We start from the raw sequence: 24425 nt of genomic DNA on the forward strand, positions 1-24425 counted from the left end.
AGCAGACAATTGAGGAATCCCTGATTGAGCAGGTCCCATAATAACCATCTCATTATTAATGGCTCTTAAATCTTGCAATAATCTCCATTTACCAGATTTCTTTTTGATGACAAAAATGGGAGTATTATGGGGAGATATGGAAGGTTGTATATGTCCCTCTGCTAATTGTTGTTTGACCAGGTCATGGGCTACTTGTATCTTTTCTTTAGTCAGGGGCCACTGAGGAACCCATACTGGTCTTTCTGATTTCCAAGTAATTTTGATTGTCTCAGTGGCCCCTTCTGAAAACCCAGTCCATGTCTATTTATTCCTTGATCTATTTGAATTGGTGCTGCTATACCTTGTTCTTGTTCTCCTAATCTTTTTTCTTTCCTAAAACCTTGTCTAGCCCTAGTAGTGGGCGCATTAGGATTGATGTTATTTGTTAATGTCAAACCTAATTGATCTAGGACATCTCGTCCCCATAAATTTATAGGAAGATGATCCAATACATATGGCTGTATATTTCCTTCACATCCTTCAGGATCCTTCCAATCGAATACAATTGCACTTCTATGGGGATTAGTCACCACTCCTAGGCCTCCAAGCGTATGAGTGGCTTGTTGTAATGGCCAATGTTTTGGCCATTCTTGATGAGATATGATGCTAAGGTCAGCACCTGTGTCCAGTAGTCCATTAAATTCATGTCCTTGAATATTTAGTTTTAGCATTGGGCGAGAATCTAAATTTAAAGACAGCATAGCCCAATCTACACCTGTGGAGCCTAATCCCCTGGAACCTCTTTCTACACTACAACTGGAAAATTTATCATGTAGGCTGGGTATTATTAACAACTGTGCTATTCTATCTCCAGGTGAAATTACTGATATACCTCTTGGAGAACTAGCTATAATTTTTATTTCACTTACGTAATCGGGATCAATTACCTCAGGACTTATCATAAGTCCTTTTAGTGTAGAAGAACTGTGTCCCAATAATAAGCCTACTGTTCCTTGGGGAAGAGGTCCTTTTACTCCTGTGGGAATGATTTGAACTCCCATCTCTGGAGTTAGTACTGCCCTGGCAGAGGCACAGATGTCCAACCCTGCGCTCCCTCTGGTTTGTCTGATGAGGGATTTAATGGACAATGTGTCCTGGGCACTACCCTGATGGTGTTGCTGGGTTCCTCCAGTGCCCTGTATATTTGTGGTTGTGGGCCCTGGAGCATTGGGCCCCCCAGTCCGTTTTTTGGCAATGGAGCCTGATGCCTTTCTCCAAGATATCGTGGGTAAATACCTGGTCTTTGTCCGTTTTTTGATAAGGGAGTACCCTCTATGGTGGTTTGAGAATGGCATTCATTAGCCCAATGACTCCCTCTTCGGCATTGTGGGGAAATACCCGGTATTCTATTCCTTTGATACCTAGTTTTGTTAAACCCTTTTCCTATGGGGCAATTCCTTTTAAAATGTCCTGTTTGTTCACAATTGTAGCATGTTTTTGGCCTGGCATCTAAAGCCTGTTGTACTGCAGCTGCCAAGACTTGCCCTTGTTCATTAATGTCTCTACATAATTTAATATATGTGTTGAAATCTTCATGTTTCCATGGTCTAATAACCTCTCTACAGCAACGATTTGCTTGGTCATAAGCCAGTTGTTTTATTAATGGCATTGCTTGTTCTGTATCCCCCAAAATTCTGGCAGCTGTTTGAATAAGCCTATCTACAAATTCAGCGTAAGTTTCATTAGCTCTCTGTATTACCTTAGATAGCTGACCTTGTAAATCTCCATGTCCTTGTAAAGTCTTCCATGCCCTAACTGCATCTGCAGCAATTTGTGCATATATAGCAGGATGATATTCAATTTGTTGCCGTTGACCCCTATAAGGTCCTTTTCCTAACAACATATCTAGATTTCTTTGAGAATAACCGGCTGCTGCATTTCGCCTAGCTGTCTCTGTGCAAAATTACTCATTGGCAACCTTCCATAACAAATATTGTCCTCCATTTAGCACAGATTTACACATGCTAGCCCAATCTGCTGGCATCATGTCCAAGTTGGTAATGGATTCGACCATGCTTACCGTGAAGGGTGCTTGAGGACCATAGGTTGTTACAGCCACCTTTAACTGCTTCACTGTTTTGAAAACTAAAGCATGGTGAATTCACTGCCCTCCTGCCTGCTCAAGTACAGGGCATGCTAATCTTTGAGGTCCTGTCTTAGGATCCCATTTATCAACTACGGGGGTTGAGGGCCACTCAGCTGTCTCCATAGGTGGAGCTGTTGGTTGAATTACGCCCTCTGGTGATAGAATGGAGTTAGTAGCAGCCTCCTGTTGTAGCCTTTTTCCTAATAGCCCCTTTTCCTTTAAATTTTCTTCCTCTGTCTGACTAGCTCAAGAGACCTTCTCTTTTGCTTGATCTAAAATGTCTTTCTCCATGGTCTGAACCTCTAACAATTTACTTAACACTCTTTCAGTTTGTTTTTTACTAACTTCTAATCTACTATAAAGATAACGCAACCCAATAAGATAACACAAAACAAAACCGAAACCAAATGAAACAAAAACGGAATAAAAAATCGTTGTATCAATTTTCTCTTCCTCAGGGCTGACAAACTTCAAACCTTGAGCCAACCATTTTTCCCAGTTTGCCTGAGAAAGTTCTAGGGATAGGCAGCTTGAAACAAAAACAAAATAAATCAAAACAAGAACACATTGTTTTTTGAAATGGTCACCCATTCCCTCTCCTTCCCTCAGGGGTGAGCAATTTCACTTACCTCCAAGCTTCAGATGTTCCCCGCACGGGCCGCCAAATGCCGCAGTCTAGCTGGGCACAAAATAATCGAGCCACCACAAAAGCCTTGTAGATTCAAACAGCAACTCTTTATTCCCAAACTCTCACCGGCACTCTACACTCATGTTCTGGGAAAAATACACTCCCTCCACTGGGCTCTGCATACCAAATACTCGCAGAACCCCGCGAGAACTCCACGGGAACTGAAGGAGCGGGCGCCTGAGGCAGCAGGATACGCCCTATTCCCAGCAGGATCCACCCTAAACCTGGAGCCACCCTAATCCAGCAGGATCCACACTAAACCCGGAGCTGCCCTAATCCCTGAGCAAGGTCACCTTTCAAACCAAAACTATGAAACATTCATGCAATGTCACTGCAAATGACCTGGGTCCAAGGCAAGCCCATTTCCACAATGGAGAGTCCTCCCTCTAAGCAACATTGGGTAGGCTGACAAGGAAATTGCCATGCGTCATTCCTACTTGGAAATGGCTCTCAGCACTTACGTGCTCTAGCTGCAGCACGCGTTTGTCTGCAGGAGGCTAAGAAACTGATCTCTGCCTACGCACATCGCCAACCAACAAGCTGAACTAATAGCCATCACTAGAACATTTCACCTGGCAGCCAACCATTCCCTAAATTTATACACAGACTCTAAATATGTTTATTATATAATCCTCTCCCATGCTGCCATATGGAAAGAAAGAGGACTTTTTACAACTAGGGGCTTCACAGTCTCTAATGCTAAGCTCATCACTGATCTCCTTAAAGCCTCACTCCTTCCCATTAAAATCAGAATCACATATTGTTGCTCACACCAACAGGACTCTTCACCTGTCAAAAGAGGCAATTCAAGGAATGATCAGGAAGTCCAACCAGCAGCCCTTGCCCCATATTGTACCTTGGTATTAGTTATCTCACAACCCAAATCCTCAATGTCAAACCAATCCCTGCTCTCATATCTGCATTCCTTCTTTCATTCTAATCCAGAAAGACTAAAAACCTTTATGAGCTCACACTCAACCCTGAGATATCCAGTTTCTACAACAGCTCACTTCTAACTGCTCCATCTGTAAAAGAACAAATCCTCAAACCGCTTTAAAGCCTGGAACCTTAAAACACACTAAGCGTGGGGACACATTCCAGCAGCTGATTGGCAACTAGACTTCACCAACATGCCACCCATCTGTAAACTTAAATACCTACTAGTTCCAGTAGATACTTTCTCAGGATGGGTTGAAGCCTTCCCAACTGCCAATAAATGGTCTGCCACAGTTGCCTCTATCCTAGTTTCTGAAATCATGCCCAGATTTGGAATACCCACCTCTCTTCAGTCCGACAACAGAATTGAATTCATTTCTTAGGCACCTACACATTCCTTATCATTCACAATTATCCAGAAAGGTGAAGTATACCAACCAGACAATAAAAGAAATTTTGACCAAATTTACCTTAGAGACTCACCTAAATTGGGCCAAACTCCTTCCCCTCGCTTTACCAAAATGGGAAGATCTCCTACAAATTATTCTATGTACCACTACAGCCCCGAGGCTTCAAGAGTTCCGACAAAGCTAACTCCCTGGATTCACATTTCCAGGTTAAAACCTGAATCAGCTCCTGATCCTGATCCTGCTGATACTTCTTCTTCTTCTTCATCAACATATGCTTGCAGTCCCTCTCCCACCAACCCACTGAAACTCTGCTTCACCAGGTCCCCCCAAAGCAATGAATAACTTCTATATCTGGGTCAATCTCCTGTGCCTTCTCTTAGCCTACATCTCCCTCTTCCGTAATTCCTTTGGCTCCTACATATGGAGATTCACATTGATTGATCAATGGAAGGATGGATCCATGCCTAAAACTGAACTAATTTTCACTTTTGATATGCCACTCAATTCAACTACTCCTATTTCCATTCCTCTTGACAACTCGAGATTTTTCAAAAAGGCCACCAATTCCCTGGGGCCCTATCTCTGCTTTCTATATGATCAAACCCCAGCACTATTGCAAACGATGGCCGGACACTTACAAAAGTTGCCCTTACTGGTCATGTAAGATGCATTACTCCAATAGACACCAAGACACCAGCATGCTCCAGTCAAAGAGGAAGGGATGGAATGATTACACATATTCCCTCAAAATCTATGATCCAGCTCATCCACAATGGGCTGCTAGAGTCAAGTCAAAACTTCTGCGTATGTATGGGTAGGGAGACGCATAACAACACAGACCCCATCCAGGTCCACGATCCTAACTCCAGACATACTGCACTCTGAAAAGGTCCTAACTAGACAGATAGAAGAACTCTGAAGCTCCTCCTCTTCAGACCCTTCCAAACCCAGTTCCCAGATCCATACTTGGATCAAAATCATCCAAGACACATTAACATACCTAAACACGACAGTCCCCTCGTTAGATCCCAAGAGCTGTCTTCTTTGTGCCTCCCTGGAAAGGCCCCTCCTGGCTGCAGTCCCCCTCAACTTCTCCTCATATGATCTCTCCTCCACTGGCGTTAAAATGCAACCTGCCTCAAACATTCCTTTATGGGAACCTGCTCCCAGTAACACCAATTCCTCTTTCTTGCCCTGATGGTTCTGCATTAGCCCTTTGTCACACACCCAACACGACAGGTGCTCACTTTACATGACTGCTTCCACAAATAAATATACAAACCCTGGAGACTTTCTTTGGTGTAATGGAACCTTAATGACCCACATCTCTGACAATATAACCACTCCCTATTTCATTGTCCTAATAACCCCCCAACTTACTTTATACAGCTCTGTAGAGTTTGAGCTTTTACTCCCTCACCCTAATTCCCCATGCAGCAAGCATGTAGTCTTTCTGCCCATTTTGATAGGAATATCCCTAGCCGCATCTACAGCAGCAGCTGGAGTCTCAAGAGGAGTTATAGGACACTTTATCTGGAGTAAAGATGACCTTCACCAAAAGCTTCAAACAGCTTTTAATGCTACAGCAGAGTCACTCTCCCCCCTCCAGAGACAGGTTACCTCACTGGCTCTGGTGGTTTTCCAAAATCCATGAGCTCTAGACTTCTTTTTCTTTTTTTTAGCTCTAGACTTATTGACAGCTGAAAAGGGAGGTACTTGTCTTTTTCTGAGGTAAGAATGTTGCTATTATGTGAAAGAATCAGGCCTAATAGAATAAAATGTTAATAAATTCACTGATCTTGCAACCCAACTGGCTAAAACTACTCCCCAAATTGATCTTCTGGGATTTTTCCAAAATTTCTAATTCGCTTGGCTCCTCCCACTCATAGGTCCACTAGTAGGCCTACTGCATTTCTGCACTTTCCTTCCATGCATAATAATGTTTCTCCAAAATCAAATGAGCAAATTTTCTAACCAAACTTTTAACTAGCTTCTTCTCAGTGACTACCAACTTCTTCACAACCTAGACGACTGCACCGCCTCCAACGAAACCCTCGCCCGATGTTGACAATGCAAAGACAAGGACCAGCCGACAGCAAGAGACAATACACCCAGAGATCCTCTTGGCTTGTCATCCCAGTTTTTTGAGCCTTTACACCCTCTGAAGCCTCCTCATGGCCCTTGCCCTTTTTTCCGCTAGTCCCCTATTGTGGAACTTCTGCCCCAAACTGACCTTTGCTTTAATCCTTATTCTGTTTTTGCTCATTCTGGCCCTCTCAGGTGCTGGTGACACTATGTGGAAACACTTCCAATATTTCCTTGAGTCCCTACGACAGGACCAGTGGCTGATACCAAGGATCTCCACTACTCAGGAATGGTTTGAAGCCATTGACAATCTATGGCTTCAAGGAACCTTTATGGACTTTATGGACTTGGCCCCTTTCAAGATAACTGTCTATAGCCACTGGATGTTATCTCTATCTGCCCTGGTATTCCCAAGCCTATCCCCGAACATTCCCATCTCTCCCAGGTAGGCCCCACGCTGCTGCCCCTTCTCAGCAGGAAGTAGGCAGGGGAACTATGTTGTTCCCACACCATTTAGAAAAACAAAAAGGGAGGAATATTAGCTGCAGGGTAAATCGAGTACCCAATCCCCACCCTTCATTAGGCCTTCCTTTTGGTATGGTTATTTGGCGCCTTTTCCTTTACTTAATCTTGCTGTTTTTTGATTTGAAACCCACACCTAGCCCATGCCCAATCTGCTTGAAGGCAGAAGATGACACCTTTAGCAACTACAGTGTGACCCAATCACTGTACGCCAACAAGGCAGCTGGAAGACCCAGAGACTCTATTAAATTAAAGAAGCACAGCAAAGGGCTATAAAAACCTTCTCCTGCTGGGCCCTCTCTCTCCCTCCTCTTTTTCTCCAGGTCAATCAGACACCACTGCAATAAAGATCCCTTGATTGCTCCGAGTGTCGTGCTTACTTTCCTTTCTCCATGCACAGGTATAAACCTGTCTAAGAGAAGGACAGTTTACTGTAACACAATCTTATCTTTGAATGGTTTTTCTGGATTATTATACAATTTGGAAGTTGAAGTAGGCCTGTCAGGGGTAAAGTATGTGAAGGATCCTGTATGGAAGGGCACTTATGAAGTTGCAAGATCAAGTTCTCAGTCATCAGGAAGTAAGCGGAAGGTGCCAAAGGCGTTGCTGCTGGTGTGCAAGGATAGCAAGACACCAGAGGAAAGGGTCAAAAGATTTCAGTCTTTAAACCCAGAGCTGGCACTCCTAGCACTGTTCTTCATCCTGGCCCCTGTCAGCTGCAGGTCATCTCACAGTGGGTCACGGACACCAGCCCTAAACCTGGGGGAAAATCACAGAAAACTGCCTGGGCTCTAGAACAATAGCCAAAGAGAGCCTGGCCTCTGTCCTGCCTTTCTGCCCCTTTTGTTCTGGTGTGTTGGGGGTGGAGGTCGCTGGCTACAAAGGATGTGATAGTAGGTCCCAGCTCTGTCAGTTTATGACCTGGGGACAGGACTAGTCTCCACTGTTAAGATCTGACAGGACATTCCATGTGGCCAGAGGATATTCATCACTGGGACAAAGCTGTGTTCTTGCTACAACACTATCCCATAAACTAAAAGTCTGGGGAGTCTGGCAGGACAAATAACTGCACCCAGAAAAGAAAAAGACAGAAACTAAGGACAACCCGTGTTTCATAGGCAGCCTCTGCAAAGGGATCTTCAAGAACTCCTAAAGAGAAAAATGGAAAGGGCTTCTTGCATTGCACATCAGTCTGCTAGTATAAGAAAAGGCCCAAAAGGAGCCTCTGGGTACAAGTGACAGTGGGGAACTCACTTAAAGTTGGTGGCATTGTGACAGTGTTCATGGAGACAGGTCAGGCTCAAAAATGCCATTGAAAGCAACACAGGAGAAAAAAGATTAAATCACAGTTTTTGTATATGCTGGATTGTCCAACCCTCTCCTGGGATGAAATTTGTTGTGTAAATTAAATGCACAGAAAACATAATAAGGATTGTTTTAGAATATGAATTTAAGAAATGCTCCAAAACTAGGAAAGATAAAATAACATTACAGGTATAGAAATATATTTTAATATGGAAAATTAGAATAAAAGAAATGTTATGTTGCTTAGTGACAAATATTTTGTCTTGTAAAGCAATATTCTTGTGCTAATGTCCGAGATTAAAGATGACAAAACTAAGGAGGTAATGTTGTGAATGTCTAAGTAAGTTGCAGAAAGTTTGGGGAAGGTAAATCTCAAAAATTTTTTGTATGTGATTAAATTGGCTAAAATTTATCTATCAAGATAATTTTCTTCTTTTTCTTTGGTTTTATGACTTGTGGAAACTAAGTGTTAAAGTAATTAGGGTTTGCACCTGTTTGAAAGTCTGAAATTATTACTTTGTAACTGGTTAAACAAACAACTGTTGCTTAAACCTAACAATATACAGGACACTCTGAATTTATGTGACTGTGTATATAAATGGGTCTGTAAACTATAGCTGTCTAAGCCTTGTCTATGTGTTACATAAAAGTTTATAAAATGAAAGTGTGTATAAATTTACTGGCAAGATAACCACTAAGTGCTCTCTTTTATACATTGTAATTTACGTTGAAAGGCCATGCTCTCAATTGAAGGCCTGTCTTACATATGTTTGCTTTGAGTAAGTCAATTTCTTATCATTCACCCCGTTTCCTAAATGTAAAAGATTTTACATTTATATTTTCCTAAATACAAAAGATTTTATACGTTTATATCTATAAAAGATTTAAGTCTCTTGATTTTGTTAATCCATGCAGACCTGTGATTACTGTTACCATATACTCTGGACTCCAAATTGCACTTTAAATGTTACACTTAGTTAAATAGAAAGCTTTGCCAAGTTGGTGTTCTCCAAACTAAAATTATGTGTAGCAAAATCTCTGATTTGTATAAAAATAACAAATTTGGTTGGTATTTGTTCATGTCATTTGAGGTTTTATAGCTGGTTCAAGTAACCTGTTGTCAATAAGTTACATATAAGTTGCATAAAGTAAATCTTCACACAGCAATTGGAATTTAAATGCACTTTGGGGAGCTAATAAGGAGAGCCTGATCTTTTTAAAGGTGAAATTTTAAAACATGGAAGCATTTTGCCACTTTTTCCACAAAAGAAAGTTAAAAGCTCTCTTAGCCTTTGTTTGATTGATGTTTCAGATGTACTGTTGTATTGTGTTATGTGTCAGAGGCCCCACCTTACCTGAGATCAAATTCTGCCTCCCACCTTACTACATGTTAGAATGGCTCCAAAATAGACTAGACTTGAGAACATTTAGAGTTATGATAGGTGGGGTTGTCTGGAATTTGAAGATAGCTCCAATCTGGTAGGTGCTGGACTGGTTGGCTGGGCAAGGTGATAGCAAGGTGCCCTCACACCCTCTTCTAACCTTCTGACCTGATGTAGCCAGCCCCATCTATCCCCATGTCCTGCCCACATCCCGCCCAGTTGATTGAAATGAGTTGCTCTTGGTGGAATGGCTGGATGCAGAATAAAAGCTAAGAAAAAGAAAGTGATAAAACCACAAGACGGAGAAAGTAATTTTGAAAAGCGGGGGCGGGGTGTGCTAGCCGATCTTAGGGATCAATCTTTCACACTAACATGAGCAACATGGAGCCTGCACTTGCTTTATTTATATCAGGGAACATCAAAGGTTTTCCATGGAATGTTCTTTGCCAAAAAAGGTAGGAGGTGGGCTGTCAAGTTCCCAATAGGTTATGCCCAACTCCAGAGCTATGAGGGGTCTCCCTAGTAGAGCAGAGATAGAGGTCATGGGTTTGGGCAATCTAATACAGGGGGTGGTGGTGGGGGAGTCAGTATAGTTCCCAAGGGAAAACATAAATCTCCATGGCTCGACAACAAATAAAGACCCTCAAGTAATTTGCGGGTAGCTCCCCGCACCAACACACATCAGGACTAATGGAACCAGTGAGCCTAGCTCTCTCCAGCATCTCTAACCAATGCTTCCCCCAGGCAAAATGCCCCCAGTCTGAATGTTCACAGGATTGCCTGGCCATGAACAACCCATGCAGACCCACTCACTATCTGACAGATAAGGACGTAAGATGCCCCAGTCTCAGCCATGTTGCAGTCCCAGGATCTCAATGGCATTCCACCTTGCAGAGAGACCATGAGACATGTGCACAAATGAGTGACCTTGCAAAGAAGCGGCAAAATGGTGGCCACCAGCACTCTCAGCAGGAGGACCATAGGGCAGCCAAAACCTAGGCACCCTGACACTAGACCTCAGGCCCTGGGTGGTGTTCTCAGGCAGAATTGGCTGCACTGAGATGGTGGTAGCAGCAAACCTGCAAGCACCCTGGCCCACAAGGCCCTGGCCACTGTCCCAAGATGGAGAGGGCTGTGTGCAACCAACCCTGCAGGCAACTTGGCAATGGACCTCTGGGCGACAGTGGTGGCAGTGGCACCCTGAGAGTCCCCACTGATTCTTACCACTGTCACCACTACTGTGCAACACAATTTCCAAGGGAAACTCTGGAATCCTTGAAGGGCTCTGACATTACTCTAATCCTGAGACCAGACCTCAGAGAGGGAACTGCAGTCCCTGAATTGGGACACCAAAAGTCAATGGGAATCATTTGATGGCACTCAAGCTGCAGAGCAAAGGGACTACTGTAATGGGCAGGAGAGTCAAAACAGCAAACAGAATAGTCTGACTCCTGCAGCCTAAGAATGTGAGTTCATGGTGTTCCTGGAAGTGAAAGATATGAGGGGTTTACTAAATCCTCACTGGATCTGAGTAAACAGAAGAGTTTAAGACCAAGGGGGAAGGTCTAACTGGAATAATAAAAACAGCTGTATTACCTCAATCAATTCCAAGGCCTAAGCCAGATTAGAAACCCAGAATAATCTGAATGAAGAGGAGGTGTGTTGCAATGAGTAAAAACTTGGAACACAAGTGCAAAATTATACTTTTAATGTTAGTCCCAACATCCTCTACAGAGACGTAAGGCCTATTACCTTGGTAACCACAACCTAGGAAAAATGAAATAACCAGAACTCTTTCTGGCTACACTACCACACTACAATAAACAACTATATATCTAAATGCTATATGAACACATTCAAAAGCTCAGAAATAATGCCAGGATTGTTGTGAAGTTGCATGAGCACATTGTTAACTGTACAGATTATTATCAAGTTACATATCAAAGGATTGATTCAATTTGTGCTCTGACCAACAAATATGATAGCTATGTTAATCCTTTTCCTATTCACCACTTGGTACAGGTATATTTAAGTGGCTGTCAATTTGATGGTTGTAATAATTGCCCATTGTGCTTTTAATCTGTGCTCCTGGTTATTTCAGATTGTAGAATCTTGGGGCAGGATTATATGCTGTGAATTGCTCATAGCATATGCCCATATGTCAGAAGAAGTAACTTTGGTAGAAATTCTTCTTATACTTTGGATATTAATCCTATCCTTGAATAAATAAAACAACATTTCAAGTAAAGAGTGCTCTGCAGTGCAATGTATTTCTTATTTTTGTTTGAATATAAGGGTTTTTTTTATTATTTATACTGGGGGAAAAATAAAATAAATAGAATTGTTTTAAATGTTCTCTCCACTATGCACACCCATACCCACATGCATACAACTTACTTCTAATTAAAGGTGAGGTCAGGTTGAGGAATAACAGCAACAACAAGAAAAAAAAAAAAAAACACTATCAAGGGTGAAGAGCACTGGGGAAAAAACAGAAAAATATTTTATTCCTTAAGCACAAGATGATTTGTTTTGAGCCAGCAAAATGTTTGTGATTGCCATCTAGACTACCTGTTAGTTTAAGAGTAATCCTTAAATTCTACTTACAAAAACAAATTTGGCAAAATCATGGGTTTTAGTTACTCTACAATATGAAGGAAGCACAAAATATCAGTCACTCTCCATTAATTTTTATTGTTCAGGGTTCTCCAGGGAAAAACAACCAAGTGACTTATTGTAAAAATTGGCTTATTGGTTATGGAGCCAAGAGAGTCCAGTGTTTGTCTGAGGCTGGAGAATCAGGAAATCAAAGGTATAATTCGGTTTGAACTAAGGACCTGGGGCTGAGGGTTGTTGGTTTAAGGCCAGACTGAGTCATTGAGCCTGAGAAACAATGATGGCCTGTAATATCCCAGACGAGGGAAGATGGACACCTCAGATCAAACAGAGGAATTTGTCCTTCTTCTAACCTTTTGTTTTGTTGGGGCCCTGAAAAGATTGGATGATGCCTACTCACACAAGGGATAAAAACTTCTTTGCAGAGCCTACTTACTGATTTAAAAGTAAATCTTTGCAAGAAACACCCTCAGAGAAAGACCTTGAAATGTTGTTATGGGTTTTTTTTTTTTTTTTTTGTACTAGGGATTGAATTCAGGGGTGCTCAACCCCTGAGCCACATCCCCAGCCCTATTTTGTGTTTTATTTAGAGAGGGTCTCACTGAGTTGCTAATTGTCTCACCATTGCGGAGGCTGGCTTTGAACTTGTGATCCTCCAGTCCCAGCCTCCTGAGCAGGTGAAATTACAGGCATACACCACTGCACCCAGCCCAGAAACAATGTTTTACTAGCTATCAGGGTAGACCTCAGGCAGTGGGTTGACACATAAAATCAACCACCACCTTGATTATATAAGAATTCCAAACTCATTTAAATTTGTTGACATGTTTATTTAACTAAAACAAAACATACAAAGAATTCCTGAAGTTATAAATGATGTCTGTCATTGTATTTTACAGACAATATTGCACCATCAATGTTGTATTGTCTTTTCATCACTGTGGAAAAACATTTTTTTAAAAGAGAGAGAGAGAATTTTAACATTTATTTTTTAGTTTTCAGTGGTCACAACATCTTTGTGTGTGGTGCTGAGGATCGAACCCGGGCCGCACGCATGCCAGGCGAGCGCGCTACCGCTTGAGCCACATCCCCAGCACGAACTGTGGAAAAACATTTGAAGACAGTAAACTAAAGGAAGAAAAATTGATTTCTGGCTCAGTGTTTCAGAAGTTTTAGTCCAAGTTTGGTTGACTATATTGCTTTTGGCTCTGAGGTAAGGCAGAATATCACAGCAGCAGGAGCTTTGGAGAAGAGATGGTTTAACTTATTGTAGCAATAAAAAATAATTTATAGTTTAAATAGAGGAAAAGGGGGAGGGAGATGTGGAGGCAGGAAGGTGCCTGGGACATAAAGAACCTTTCAAAACAGGACTCAACAACTCTACTCCTGAAGTTTTCCTCACCTCTCAATAGCACCGTAGTCAACACATGGATCTTTGTGGAACATTCCAGATCCAAACTATAATAAACATCAGCTCAAGGTACAGAGAAGTAGTTGATAACACAACTAAGATTAAAACTTTTTGTTGAGGTTTCTTGTTCTAGCAGTCAGAGGCTCAGTGTATGATTACTGAGGTTAGCACAGGAAATGGTTAAGAAAAAGTGCAGGATTGGACTGTCACAAAACAGAACAAAGAGCTCAAAGTTGAAATTGAAGTTAATGGATCTTCATGGGGGTCATCAGATCTTGGGGTGGTAGGGGCCAATGGGTGGCAAAGGAAAGATGCGGGTGGCTGCTATGATGGATGGGAGAGTGAAAGCAGCAATTAGAACAGTCCACCTCTTGTAGAAGTAGGGTATGGGCTCATGGTGTACCTACAAGTGACATACAGATACACCTTTTAAATCCTCACTAGATCTGAAAAAGCAGAGGAGCTCTAGGCTGAGTGACTAAGTCTGACTGACATGCTGGAGGCCTCTGGATTTGCAGTTCAGTCTTTGTTTGCTCTAAGGAGGAAGAGCAGGAAGTAGATTGGCAGAAGATCAGTAAGGATTGTCATTTCACTGAATCACATTTCCAGAAGCTTCTTGGGAGCATCTTTAACCTTCAGAAAAGAAACACGTTATTTCAACTCTCTGAAGAAATCCTACTTCAGTTCTTCTGCATGACCCCTCATCAGTCACTCCCCAATTCATAGCCATGCTCACCTTGGGTCATGTTTCCCTCCTCTATGACCCAAGGGTCCTGCAGCCTCTACCACCCTCCTCCCTTCTTTCTCACAGGCCAGAGTCAGCCCCAGCCCTGCTGTAGGCCTTGGTGTCTCAGGACTGCAGCTGCAATGACTGGATCTGCTCCCTGACTGGGAGCCTGCTCCTCCTCCAGATAGGAGGGGCCATAGGACCTGGGGGTGAAGAGAGTCCTGAACAAAGAAAGGAGCCTGGAACCTGGTTCCTGGGCCTTGGTTGCAGACAATATCTTTCTTCCCCCTTCTCCCTCAGCCTCTCCTTACCTGGGAGCAGCACAGCTCTCAAAGTGACTGGCCCTGCCTACTCCCTCCACTCTGGTTAAGTCAGCTGGAGCATCAGACTCCAGCAGCTGCTCAGCCCCTCTAGTCTCTGCCCTGACAGGGAGAATTTCTCAGAACTCAGGGCTGAGCAAGGCCAAGCTATTGCTACCAGTGAGAGGAGGGAGGCCTGATTCTTCCGTCTCATCTCAGAATGAGAAGGACCAGTCAGAGTGCAGACTGGGACCTTGGGAGTTCACTTTCCTGTCCTCATTGCTCACACAGCTGCCCCATGTCTCTCTCTCCATTCTGCCCACAGCACCTGTCAGGAAGATCTGGAGGCCTAGGTGGATGAAGCAGGTGAGGATCCAGAGCAGGGCCAAGGGAACAAGTGTGCTGGCTGCGGACTCCTGGAAGACTCTGTCTATGATGGCACTTGAAGGTCCTGAAGTGGAAACACAAGAGCGTTAGCCCTTGTTCAGAGCAAAATCTGTGGAGATGCCTGCTCAGCTCCTGCTGCCCCACGTCACTCAGGCAGGCACATAGTTCCTAGACCTCTGTGATGTGGCAGCTACTGTGACAGGTCATGAGGAGGAGGGAGACAGGAGAAGGGCCATGTCCTTAAGGAGCTCATATAGATAAAGGGAGAAGCCTGGGTGACATACAACTCATCCTTCCTGGTGGCAGAATACGAGGTGACCCATGAGGATGATGGTGGAGAAGAGTCTCAGGAACTGTCATGTGAAATGATTGATAAGAATTTCCAAAAAGAGATGAGCAAATGCCAGACCAAAGCATGTGCATTTAGGAAGAGGCATTAGGAGGTGAGAAGGAAAAAGATGGGAAGACTATACCTTTGATTGTTAACCTAGGTGTCTCTCTCTCTCTCTCTCTCTCTCTCTCTCACACACACACACACACACACACACACAGCAGCATCTCATGTGAAGGCAGCTCCCACTTCCTCCCCCGCCTGCCAGTTACCTGTTGGCTCCAGCTCTGGCTTCCATTGCACCAAGAACTTCTGAAGCCAGGTTCTACAGTCACCTATTGAGGACCTGTGTAAGAATTCTGTCACCTCCTTGTCATTTTCCCACATTTCTTTCATCCAGTTGGACCCAGAATGCATCTCTCTCCACCTTCTGTTGTCTGAGTCAAAGTGGAGCCACATTCGTCCATTGAAGCCAAACTGCCAGGAGCTGTCGGATTTATGCTGACAACACATCCTGCCCTCCAGGGTGTGCAGACCTGCCCCCATCAGAGAGAAATCAGCCTCTTTTCTTAACAAATCTTTTGTCCCACACAATACCAACTTCCCCGGTTTCCTAATCTGGCTGTGTTCTGTCTGCCAGTCCAGCCCTGTCTGGGCTTTATGGAGGGACCAACATCTAATTTTTTAAAAAACATGCACACAATCAATTTCCCTCAACCCAATATCAGGTCTCTCATGTCCCTGGACCATCCTCACTTACCCCTGCCCATGCCATTTTCTGCTTTAATGTCAGCCAGTTTCTGTTTTAGCATATCCCCCATTTCTCTCAGCATGGTGTTTTGCTCTTCCCAAGTGATTGTGGCGCTCACTTTCCCTCCCAGGGCACTCAAGGATTTGACCTTGTCCAGGCCACAGTCATAGGAGAGAAAATTCTTCTGGTCCACCTGGGCTTGGACTGTACACCATTGCTGTCCAGGTGCTGCCTTAGGATTGATGGTGAAGTCATAGCAGAGAGAGTGAGTGCCTGTGAGGGAAAAGGGCGAATAAGGGTTGGGCTGGTGAGAAAGGATCCTTTAGGCACCCTCTCCCCATCCCTCTGAAGGGCTGAGCTGGCAGAGCAAGAATGACCCTTCCCAAGCTCTCTGCTCTACCTGTTTCAGGTGGGCATGTTCCCCTTCTTTGAGGAGGAGGGGACAGCAACCTCATGTCCCAGGACATGGCCCACTTCCCCTCTGCCCTTTGAACAATGCCTACACCCAGCAGCACATCACCTTGCAATGGCGGTGCCAGGCCTGCTGTGAGGGGAAGGCCTGCCTGGCAGAGGATGATCAGAAGCAGGAGAAGGGAGTGCGCATGCTGGGTCATGGTGGGGCAGTGAGGATGGGATCACAGCTGCATGACGGAGAGTTCATAATTATGGTTCATAGCTTTTAGCTTGAGTGTTAGGAGATGGCACTAGTGCCTCAGGGAATTGCGTTCTTTTAGGTTGGAAAGTGATATCCTACCCTGAGTAAAATGGGAAATCTGTAAGTTCAAAGAAAAGTAGTAGAGGAAGAAATCAAAAGTACACACTTTGAGGATCATAAAAGGGTATATGCCATGTTGCATGTCATACAATAGCCAGAAAAATGCCTAGTCCACTGTGCTTTATAAGAAAGCCTGGCAGATTCTTGTTTATCAAGTGTATTTGAAAGTGTCTGGTACCTGAGCCAGACATGGTGGTGCACACCCATAATCCCAGTGGTTTAGGGAGGCTAAGTCAGGAGAATTGCAAGATTAAAGCCAGCCTCAGTAACTGTGAGGAACTAAGCAACTCAGTGAGTCCCTGACTCTAAATAAAATTCAAAATAGAGCTGGGTATGTGGCTCAGTGGTCGAGTGCCCCTGAATTCAATCCCTGGTACCCAATAAAAAAGAAAATATCTGGTACGCTAATCCAGAACCAAAATTAGTAGAAAGGAAGAAATAATAAGATCAGAGCAGAGCACAAATAAATGAATTAGACATGAAAAGTCAGCACAAACAATTAATGAAATAAGGAGCTGCTTCTTCCAAGAACTAAACAGAAGTGATAAACCCTTATCTGGACTAAGTAGGCAAAGGAGAGAGAAGACTCAAATTCAGACAAGAAAAGGGAGACATTGACTCCATAGAAATACAAAGGGTCATTTGAGATTATTAGGAACAAAGATATTCATGTTTGCTATTATTTGCAAAAATTTGGAACCTAGAATAAATAAACAAATTCCAGATCACTTACACATATATACCTTACCCAAGTTGAATCATGAAGAATTAAAAAAAAACAAAAAACTGAGCAGACCAATAAGACATAACAAGATTGAATCAGTAGTAATAGCCTTCCAGCAAAGAAAATCCCAATACAAGAGAGCTTTATTGCTAAATTCTGCCAAATATTTAAAGAAGAACAGTTTCTAGTTTTCCTTAATTTATTCCCAAAAATAGAAGACAAAGAAATTATTCTAACTACATTTGATAAGATCAGTATTGCCATGATATCAAAACCTGACAACACACAGAGAAATTAATCAAGTAAGTAGGATGCCATCAATTAAAAAGCATCTACACAGCAAGGGACACAGGAGCATAAACAAAAAGTCTGCACAATGAAAGAAATTCTTTGCCACAGTTTCTTTGACAGAAGATTAACATCCAGAATATATAAACACCTCAAAAAACTTATCACCCCAAACTCAAATAACTCAATCTGTAAATGGGCAAAAGAACTAAACAGATATTTCTCACAAAAAGAAACACAAATGCCAAAAAATATTTGAATAAAATGTTCAATATTTCTAGTATCAGAGAATTACATTGGAGAAATGCAAAATTACACCAAGATTTCATCTCATTCCACTCAGAAGGGCAATTATCAAAAATACAGATAATAATAACAAATACTAGTGAGGATGTGGAGAGAAAGATACACTCACACATTGTTGTTGGGACTGCAGATTAGTACAACCTCTCCAAAGAGCAGTACAGAGATTCCTCCAAAAACTAGAAATAGAACCTCCATACAACTCAGCTATCCCACTCCTTCATCTTTATTTAAAAGAACTAAAATCAGCATACTGTAGTGACACAACCACTTTAATGTTTATAGCAGCACAATTTACAATAGCCAAATTATGAAATCAGTCCAGATACCCATCAAGAGATGAATGAATCAAGAAAATGTGGTATATAGACACAATGAAGTTTTACCCAGCCATAAAGAATAACGAAATCATAGTATTTTCCAGTAAATGCATGAAAGTGGAAAACATCCTGCTAAGTGAAATAAGCCAGACTCAAGGGTCAAATATTTGTTTTCCATTATATTTGGAAGCTACAGAGAAATAAGGGAAAGAGGTGTTTGGGACAATCAGATATCATAACGATACAGGGAAGATCAGTGGAGTAGAAGGAGATAGGGAGGGGGAAGGACAGACAAGGTAGGAAATGCAGAATGAATTTAACAAAATGATGTTATGTGCATATGTAAATATACCATAGAGAACTTCCCCTTTATGTGTGTGTGGACAGCTTCAATCAAGGATGGCTAAATAATGAGTGAGGGGAAGTTCAATGGAAGGGGAAGAAGAACAGGTACTGGAATGGAGTGGGTCAGATTCCATGCATGTGTGGTTGTGTTGGGATGATCCAGCTATCATGAATAACTATAATGCTCCAATAAAAATAAAAAAGAAAGGATTTTGAAATTTGCAGAGATATATGTTCAAACTGCTTTGAACAGTATATAATGTACACATGTATCAAAACTTCACATGGCACCCCTTAATATGTGTAATTGTGATGTTTTTTATGTATCAGTTAATAACATAAAACAAGTCTGCTCACAAGGGCACCAGCACTGTCTAGAAGGTCACTGATGATGATTGCTAAAGGCTGGGGTCTATGGTGGAAGTTACAGTTCAGAACTGGGATTCTAAAAGTAAAGGGGAAGAAAAATACTGATAGACCCCAAATAGAGGCCATGAAAAGGTAGAAGGAAAATGTGTGCCATGATGCATACAGTCAGAAAGGGGCCTGATCCTCAGGGAGCTAAGCCTGGGGTTGGGCAGGCAACTCAGATTCTGCCTGATTTCAAGAAGTAAAGCAAAATCCAAGGATGGATGTTTAGAAGGCTGAAAGCTGACACCCACCAAAAGTCTGGTTGTTTGCTCAGTTTCCAGACCTCGGTCATGTCTCAGAGCATGAACTCATTCCTAGGAGGAGAGACCAGGATCCTATCAGGAGAGACCCTTCAATCTCAGAGTCAGTTCAGTGTCCCCTTTCAGATTATGCCACAGAGCCATCCCCCATTCATGTGGGTCTCTGTGCACAGAGAAAGAGAAAACATGCAGACATTCATCCTGGAGATGGTGTGCGCTGACCTCATATCCAGGCATCTGAAGCATCACCAGGGCCCCGTGGTATTGATAAAGGTACATATGGGGCCAGGAATGAATTGACCTATCCTACTTCCTGCTGAAATAGGAGTCATTTCAAATTCCCTGAATTTGTAATAGAAATGAACAATCATGGGCTTAGTGAGTCACTGGTTGGCGTTGGAGCTACCCTAGTAGGGAAAGCCAAGTACAATCTTCTGACACTGTCTCTCCCATTCCCCAGACACTGCTTTTAAAGTAAGATCTCATCCTAGAGAAAATATGGAGATTTGTGCCAACATAAAACCTTGAAGGACGCACGTGGGTCAACTCTATCCTCTCCTGTTATTCCCAGCCTGGGCCCTGGAATTTTCTGTAATATATTTTAGGCTTTATAGTCTTTGTTACAATCACTCAATTCTGTTCTTGTAGCACATAAGCAGCCATATTGACCTACATTTCTTTCTTTTTTCTTCTTATTTTTTTAAAAATTTTTTAGTTGTTGATGGACCTTTATTTCATTAATTTATATGTGGTGCTGAGACTCGAACCCAGTGCCTCACACATGCTAGGCAAGTGCTTTACCATTGAGCCACACCCCAACACTTGACCTACATTTCTACAAATTTTGCATGTTTCCCCCTCTCCTGTCCCTGCATATCCTTACTGGCTTTAATTGTAATTTGTAGCCTTGATACTTGCCATTGTAGTTGGAGATTAAATTTTAGTGTAGTTTTTCATGTATTTGTTGCCCATCTGTACTTCTTTAGAGAAATATGTTTAGTTTATTTGCCCTCTTATCGATTGGGTTAATTGTACAATTACTTTTAAAAATAAGATATTTGGGAAATTAGGAATGAAACTACCATATGATCCAGTTATCCTACTATTTGATATTTATCCAAAACAATTGAAGTCAGCATACTATATAGATAAAGGTATAGCCATGTTTATAGCTGCACAATTGACCATAACCAAGTTATAGACCCAGCCTAGTTGTCTGTCGACAAATAGGTAAAGTAAATGTATATTCACACAATGGAGTTTTATTCAGCCCTAAAGAAGAACAAAATTATATTGTTTGCAGAAAAATGGATGAAGCTGGAAAGGATCACGTTAAGTGAAATAAACCAGACTCAGAAAGTTAAGGGTCATATATTTTTTCTCATATGTGGAGGCCAAGGGGGGAAAATATGAAAATAGAAGGGAGACCACTAGTAGGGTAGATAAATAGGATCAAGGGGTAGGAGGAAGGAAGGAAAGGAGAGGTACTAGGAAATGAAATTGTTCAAATTATGTTATACATATGCACGTTCAATGAATATGTCATAATGAATTTCACTATTATTTTTAAATTTTATTTAATTTTTTTAGCCATGCTGGGGCTCAAACCCAGGGCTTTGAAAATGCTGGGCAAGCACTCTACCACCCAGCTTGCTCCCAGTCCTACTGTGTATAATTATAAGGCAGCAATTAAAAAAGAGAAAATAAACAAATATTTGTGAAGTATTTGCAATTCATTATAATTTTACATAGTAGTGAGATGTACATCATATTCAAACATACACATAGTCCAATCTGGTAGATTTTGTTGCCCAGTACTTACCAATACTCTCCCTTCATTCCTCCCTCTCCAGCCCCTTCCTTTACTCTATTGTTTTCTATTTCCCTCTATTTTCATGAGATCCTTCCTTTATTTTTAAATTCTATTTCTTTTTTAGCTATTTTCTAGGCAGAAAATAATCAACCTTTGACTTTCTCAGTCTGTCTTATTTCACTTAGCCTAATGTTCTCCAGTTCCATCCATTTAGCAGCAAATGATGTAATTTCATTCTTCTTTATGCCCCAATTAAACTCCATTGTGTAAATAGAGCACATTTTCTTTATCCACTCAATGTTGATGAGCACCTAGATTGGTTCCACAACTTAATTATTATGAATTGCACTGCTATAAACACTGGTATGCACATATCATCATAGTACCTTGTTTTGGGTTCTTTTGTGCCGCAGTCTGGCTGGGCACAAAATAACCGAGCCACCACAAAAGCCTTGTAGATTCAAACAGCAACTCTTTATTCCCGAACTCTCACCAGCACTCCACATGCATGTTCTGGGGAAAATACACCCCCTCCACCGGGCTCTGCGTACCAAATACTCTCAGAACTCTGCGAGAACTCCAGGGGAACTCAAGGAGCGGGCGCCTGAGGCAGCAGGATATGCCCTATTCCCAGCAGGATCTACCCTAAACCCGGATCCACCCTAAACCCGGAGCCACCCTAATCCCTGAGCAGGGTCACCTTTCAAACCAAAACTCTCAAACATTCATGCAATGTCACTGCAAATGACCTGGGTCCAAGGCAAGCCCATTTCCACAATGGAGAGTCCTCCCTCTAAGCAACATTGGGTAGGCTGATAAGGAAACTGCCATGCCTCATTCCTACTTGGCTATGGCTCTCAGCACTTTTGGATAAATACCAAGTAGTGGAATAGCTGGGTCAGTTCCATTCCTAGTCTTTTGAGGAATCGCCATATATCTTTCCAAAGTGGTTATACCAATTTGCAGTCCCATGAACAATGGATGAAAGTACCTTCCCCCACATCCTCATCAGAAATTGTTGACATTTGTAATTTTGGTGATTATTATTCTAACTGAGGTGAGATAAAGTCTCAATGCACTTTTATTTTGCACTTTCTTGATTGCTAATAATGTTAAACATTTTTCATATATTTGTTGGCCATTTGTGTTTCCTTTGAGAAATGTCTGTTCTTTGGCCCATTTGTTGATTGGGTTATTTATTTACTTATTTTTGGTGATAATTTCTTTTGACTTCTTTATATATTCTGGATAATAGTCTCGTCAGAGGAACAGCTGGCAAAGGTTTGCTCCCATCACGTCGGCTCTCTCTTCATGTTCTTAATTGTTGTCCTTGTTGTGCAGAAGCTTTTATTGATGGCATCACACTTATTCATTCTTGGTCTTATTTCCTGTACATTGGGTGTCTTCTGAAGGAAGTTGGTGCCTGCACCTATGTGCTGGAGTGTTGACCCTCTGTTTTCCTCTAGCAGTTTCAAGATTTCTGATTGTTTTGGCTATTCTGGTTCCTTTATACTTCCAGATGAATTTTATGACTGCTTTTTCCCCCCTGTAGTTTTGTGAAGGTTGTCATCCACATTTCAATGGGGATTGCATCAAATCTGTAGATCCCTTTTGATTAAATGGCCATCTTAACAATATTAATTCTGTCTATCCTTCTTCTACGGTATTCCTTGAACACAAGGTCAGGTGCATGCAGCCCTACCACTGAACTCCATCCCTGTTCCTATTGTGTGGAATTATAATACACCAATTAAAAAAGAAAAAAAAAACAAAGAAAAAAAATTTTTTTGCACTTGGCCCTTTTTCTTTATCAAAAATACAGACGCATTTCAGATGTACATTCTTGATAACAACTGAATAATTCTCTAGTAGAAGGATTTATCATACTTTTGTTAACTATTTGCCTAGTGATTGAAATCAGGATATTTCAAATGTAAGAAAATTATTTTTTGATATTTATAATTTTAATTAATTCCATATTTTTGTCGGTGCATTATAGTTGTCATTACGGGTGGCATTTTCGTACACGCACAATACAGCAACAGAATTTGGCCAATATAATTCCCCAGTGTTTCCTTTCTCTCCTCTCCTCCCTCCCCTGGTCTCTTTCCTCTTCTCTACTGATCTCCCTTTGATTTTCATGAGACACCTGTCTCCCACCCCCCGCCGCCTTCTTTTCCTTGAATAGGAAAATTCTAAAAAGTACATTATCACATGAACTTGGAAGGGACTGGACCTGCCACTATGACTCAGGACGACCTGTGATAGAGACATCTGTGCTGGGCAAAGGGGCCTCCTTCAGGGCAATTCCTCTCTGGAAACGCACAATGCAGCCCCTGGAGTGCAGAAATGCCACCCGCAGCGGGAAAACGCACAGCCTTTCACAGTGGCTCTTTCCCAGGGGGATCCAGGGCCCACGGAGAGAGAGGCTCCGCCCCCACTTCTGAGGGCGGAAGAGACGCCGGCGCTGTCACTCCTCCTCCCCTGTCACCTCGCTCCCGCGCATCCTCCAGCTCCCGCGGCTCCCACCACAGGCGCAGAGTCCAGAACCTGCCGCGGGGACGTGGACCGGCGGGACAGAGCCCGCAGGGAAAGTCTGGGGACTGAGGAAGTTCGATATGCAACTCACCTGCCCGCGACGCCAGAAGAAAGTTGGGCAGGAACTGAGCGAGGACGCAGAGAACGAGCGCCGCGCGGACCGCACCCTCCATGGCCTGGAGCTCTGGGCCCTGGAGACCCGCCTCCGGGCGCCAAGACTTAAAGCCTGAGGCCCCTCCCCTCCCGCGCCGGGCGCCCTCCTTTCCCTCTGCTGTCCCGGGCGGAGACACCTGCTGCCGGTGCTGGACGCCGCCAGGATCTATGCGACGGGGCGGGGCAGGACGAATCCCCAGCTCGTCCCCCCCCCCTCCTTGCCACCGGCTTCCGCCCTCCCTGCCGCACTCGCTGTGAGGCCCAGGCTGTTACCTGGATAAGGTGGACCCAAAGCAAAGGATCAAGTTGGAGACACCAGCCTCAGCGTCTTCCCTGCCTCCTCCGGGGACTTCTTGGGCCCAGGTGTTTAACCATCTGCATTCCCACCTTGGGTCTCATCCCTTCCATTCTGAAAAGACCAAAGAATTTCGGACCGTCTGAAATCAATGTGGTTGAAGGCAGTTGTTGGGTAGCCTGCCATCAAGGATAGTTTTGAGTAGATTTTGTGCCTCTGGAGCCT

General features: G+C 42.9%; 1 protein-coding gene across 1 annotated transcript; it reads right to left on the minus strand.

Annotated features, from left to right (window-relative positions):
- Positions 1-12878: 12878 nt before the first annotated feature.
- Positions 12879-24386, minus strand: LOC124081212 (UL16-binding protein 1). Its single transcript, XM_046427418.1, has 6 exons — positions 24293-24386; positions 23844-24071; positions 15985-16248; positions 15497-15760; positions 14835-14957; positions 12879-14113 (listed from the first exon to the last, which is right to left on the minus strand). Exons 1-6 carry the CDS (start codon positions 24384-24386, stop codon positions 14109-14111), a joined length of 978 nt encoding a protein of 325 aa, XP_046283374.1. The 3' UTR covers positions 12879-14108.
- Positions 24387-24425: the final 39 nt, after the last annotated feature.

This window comes from Marmota monax, unplaced genomic scaffold (genome assembly GCF_021218885.2).
Source record: "Marmota monax isolate L192 unplaced genomic scaffold, Marmota_monax_Labrador192_F-V1.1 WCK01_AAM20220418_F8-fsc00114, whole genome shotgun sequence".
NCBI classification, from domain to species: Eukaryota; Metazoa; Chordata; class Mammalia; order Rodentia; family Sciuridae; genus Marmota; species Marmota monax.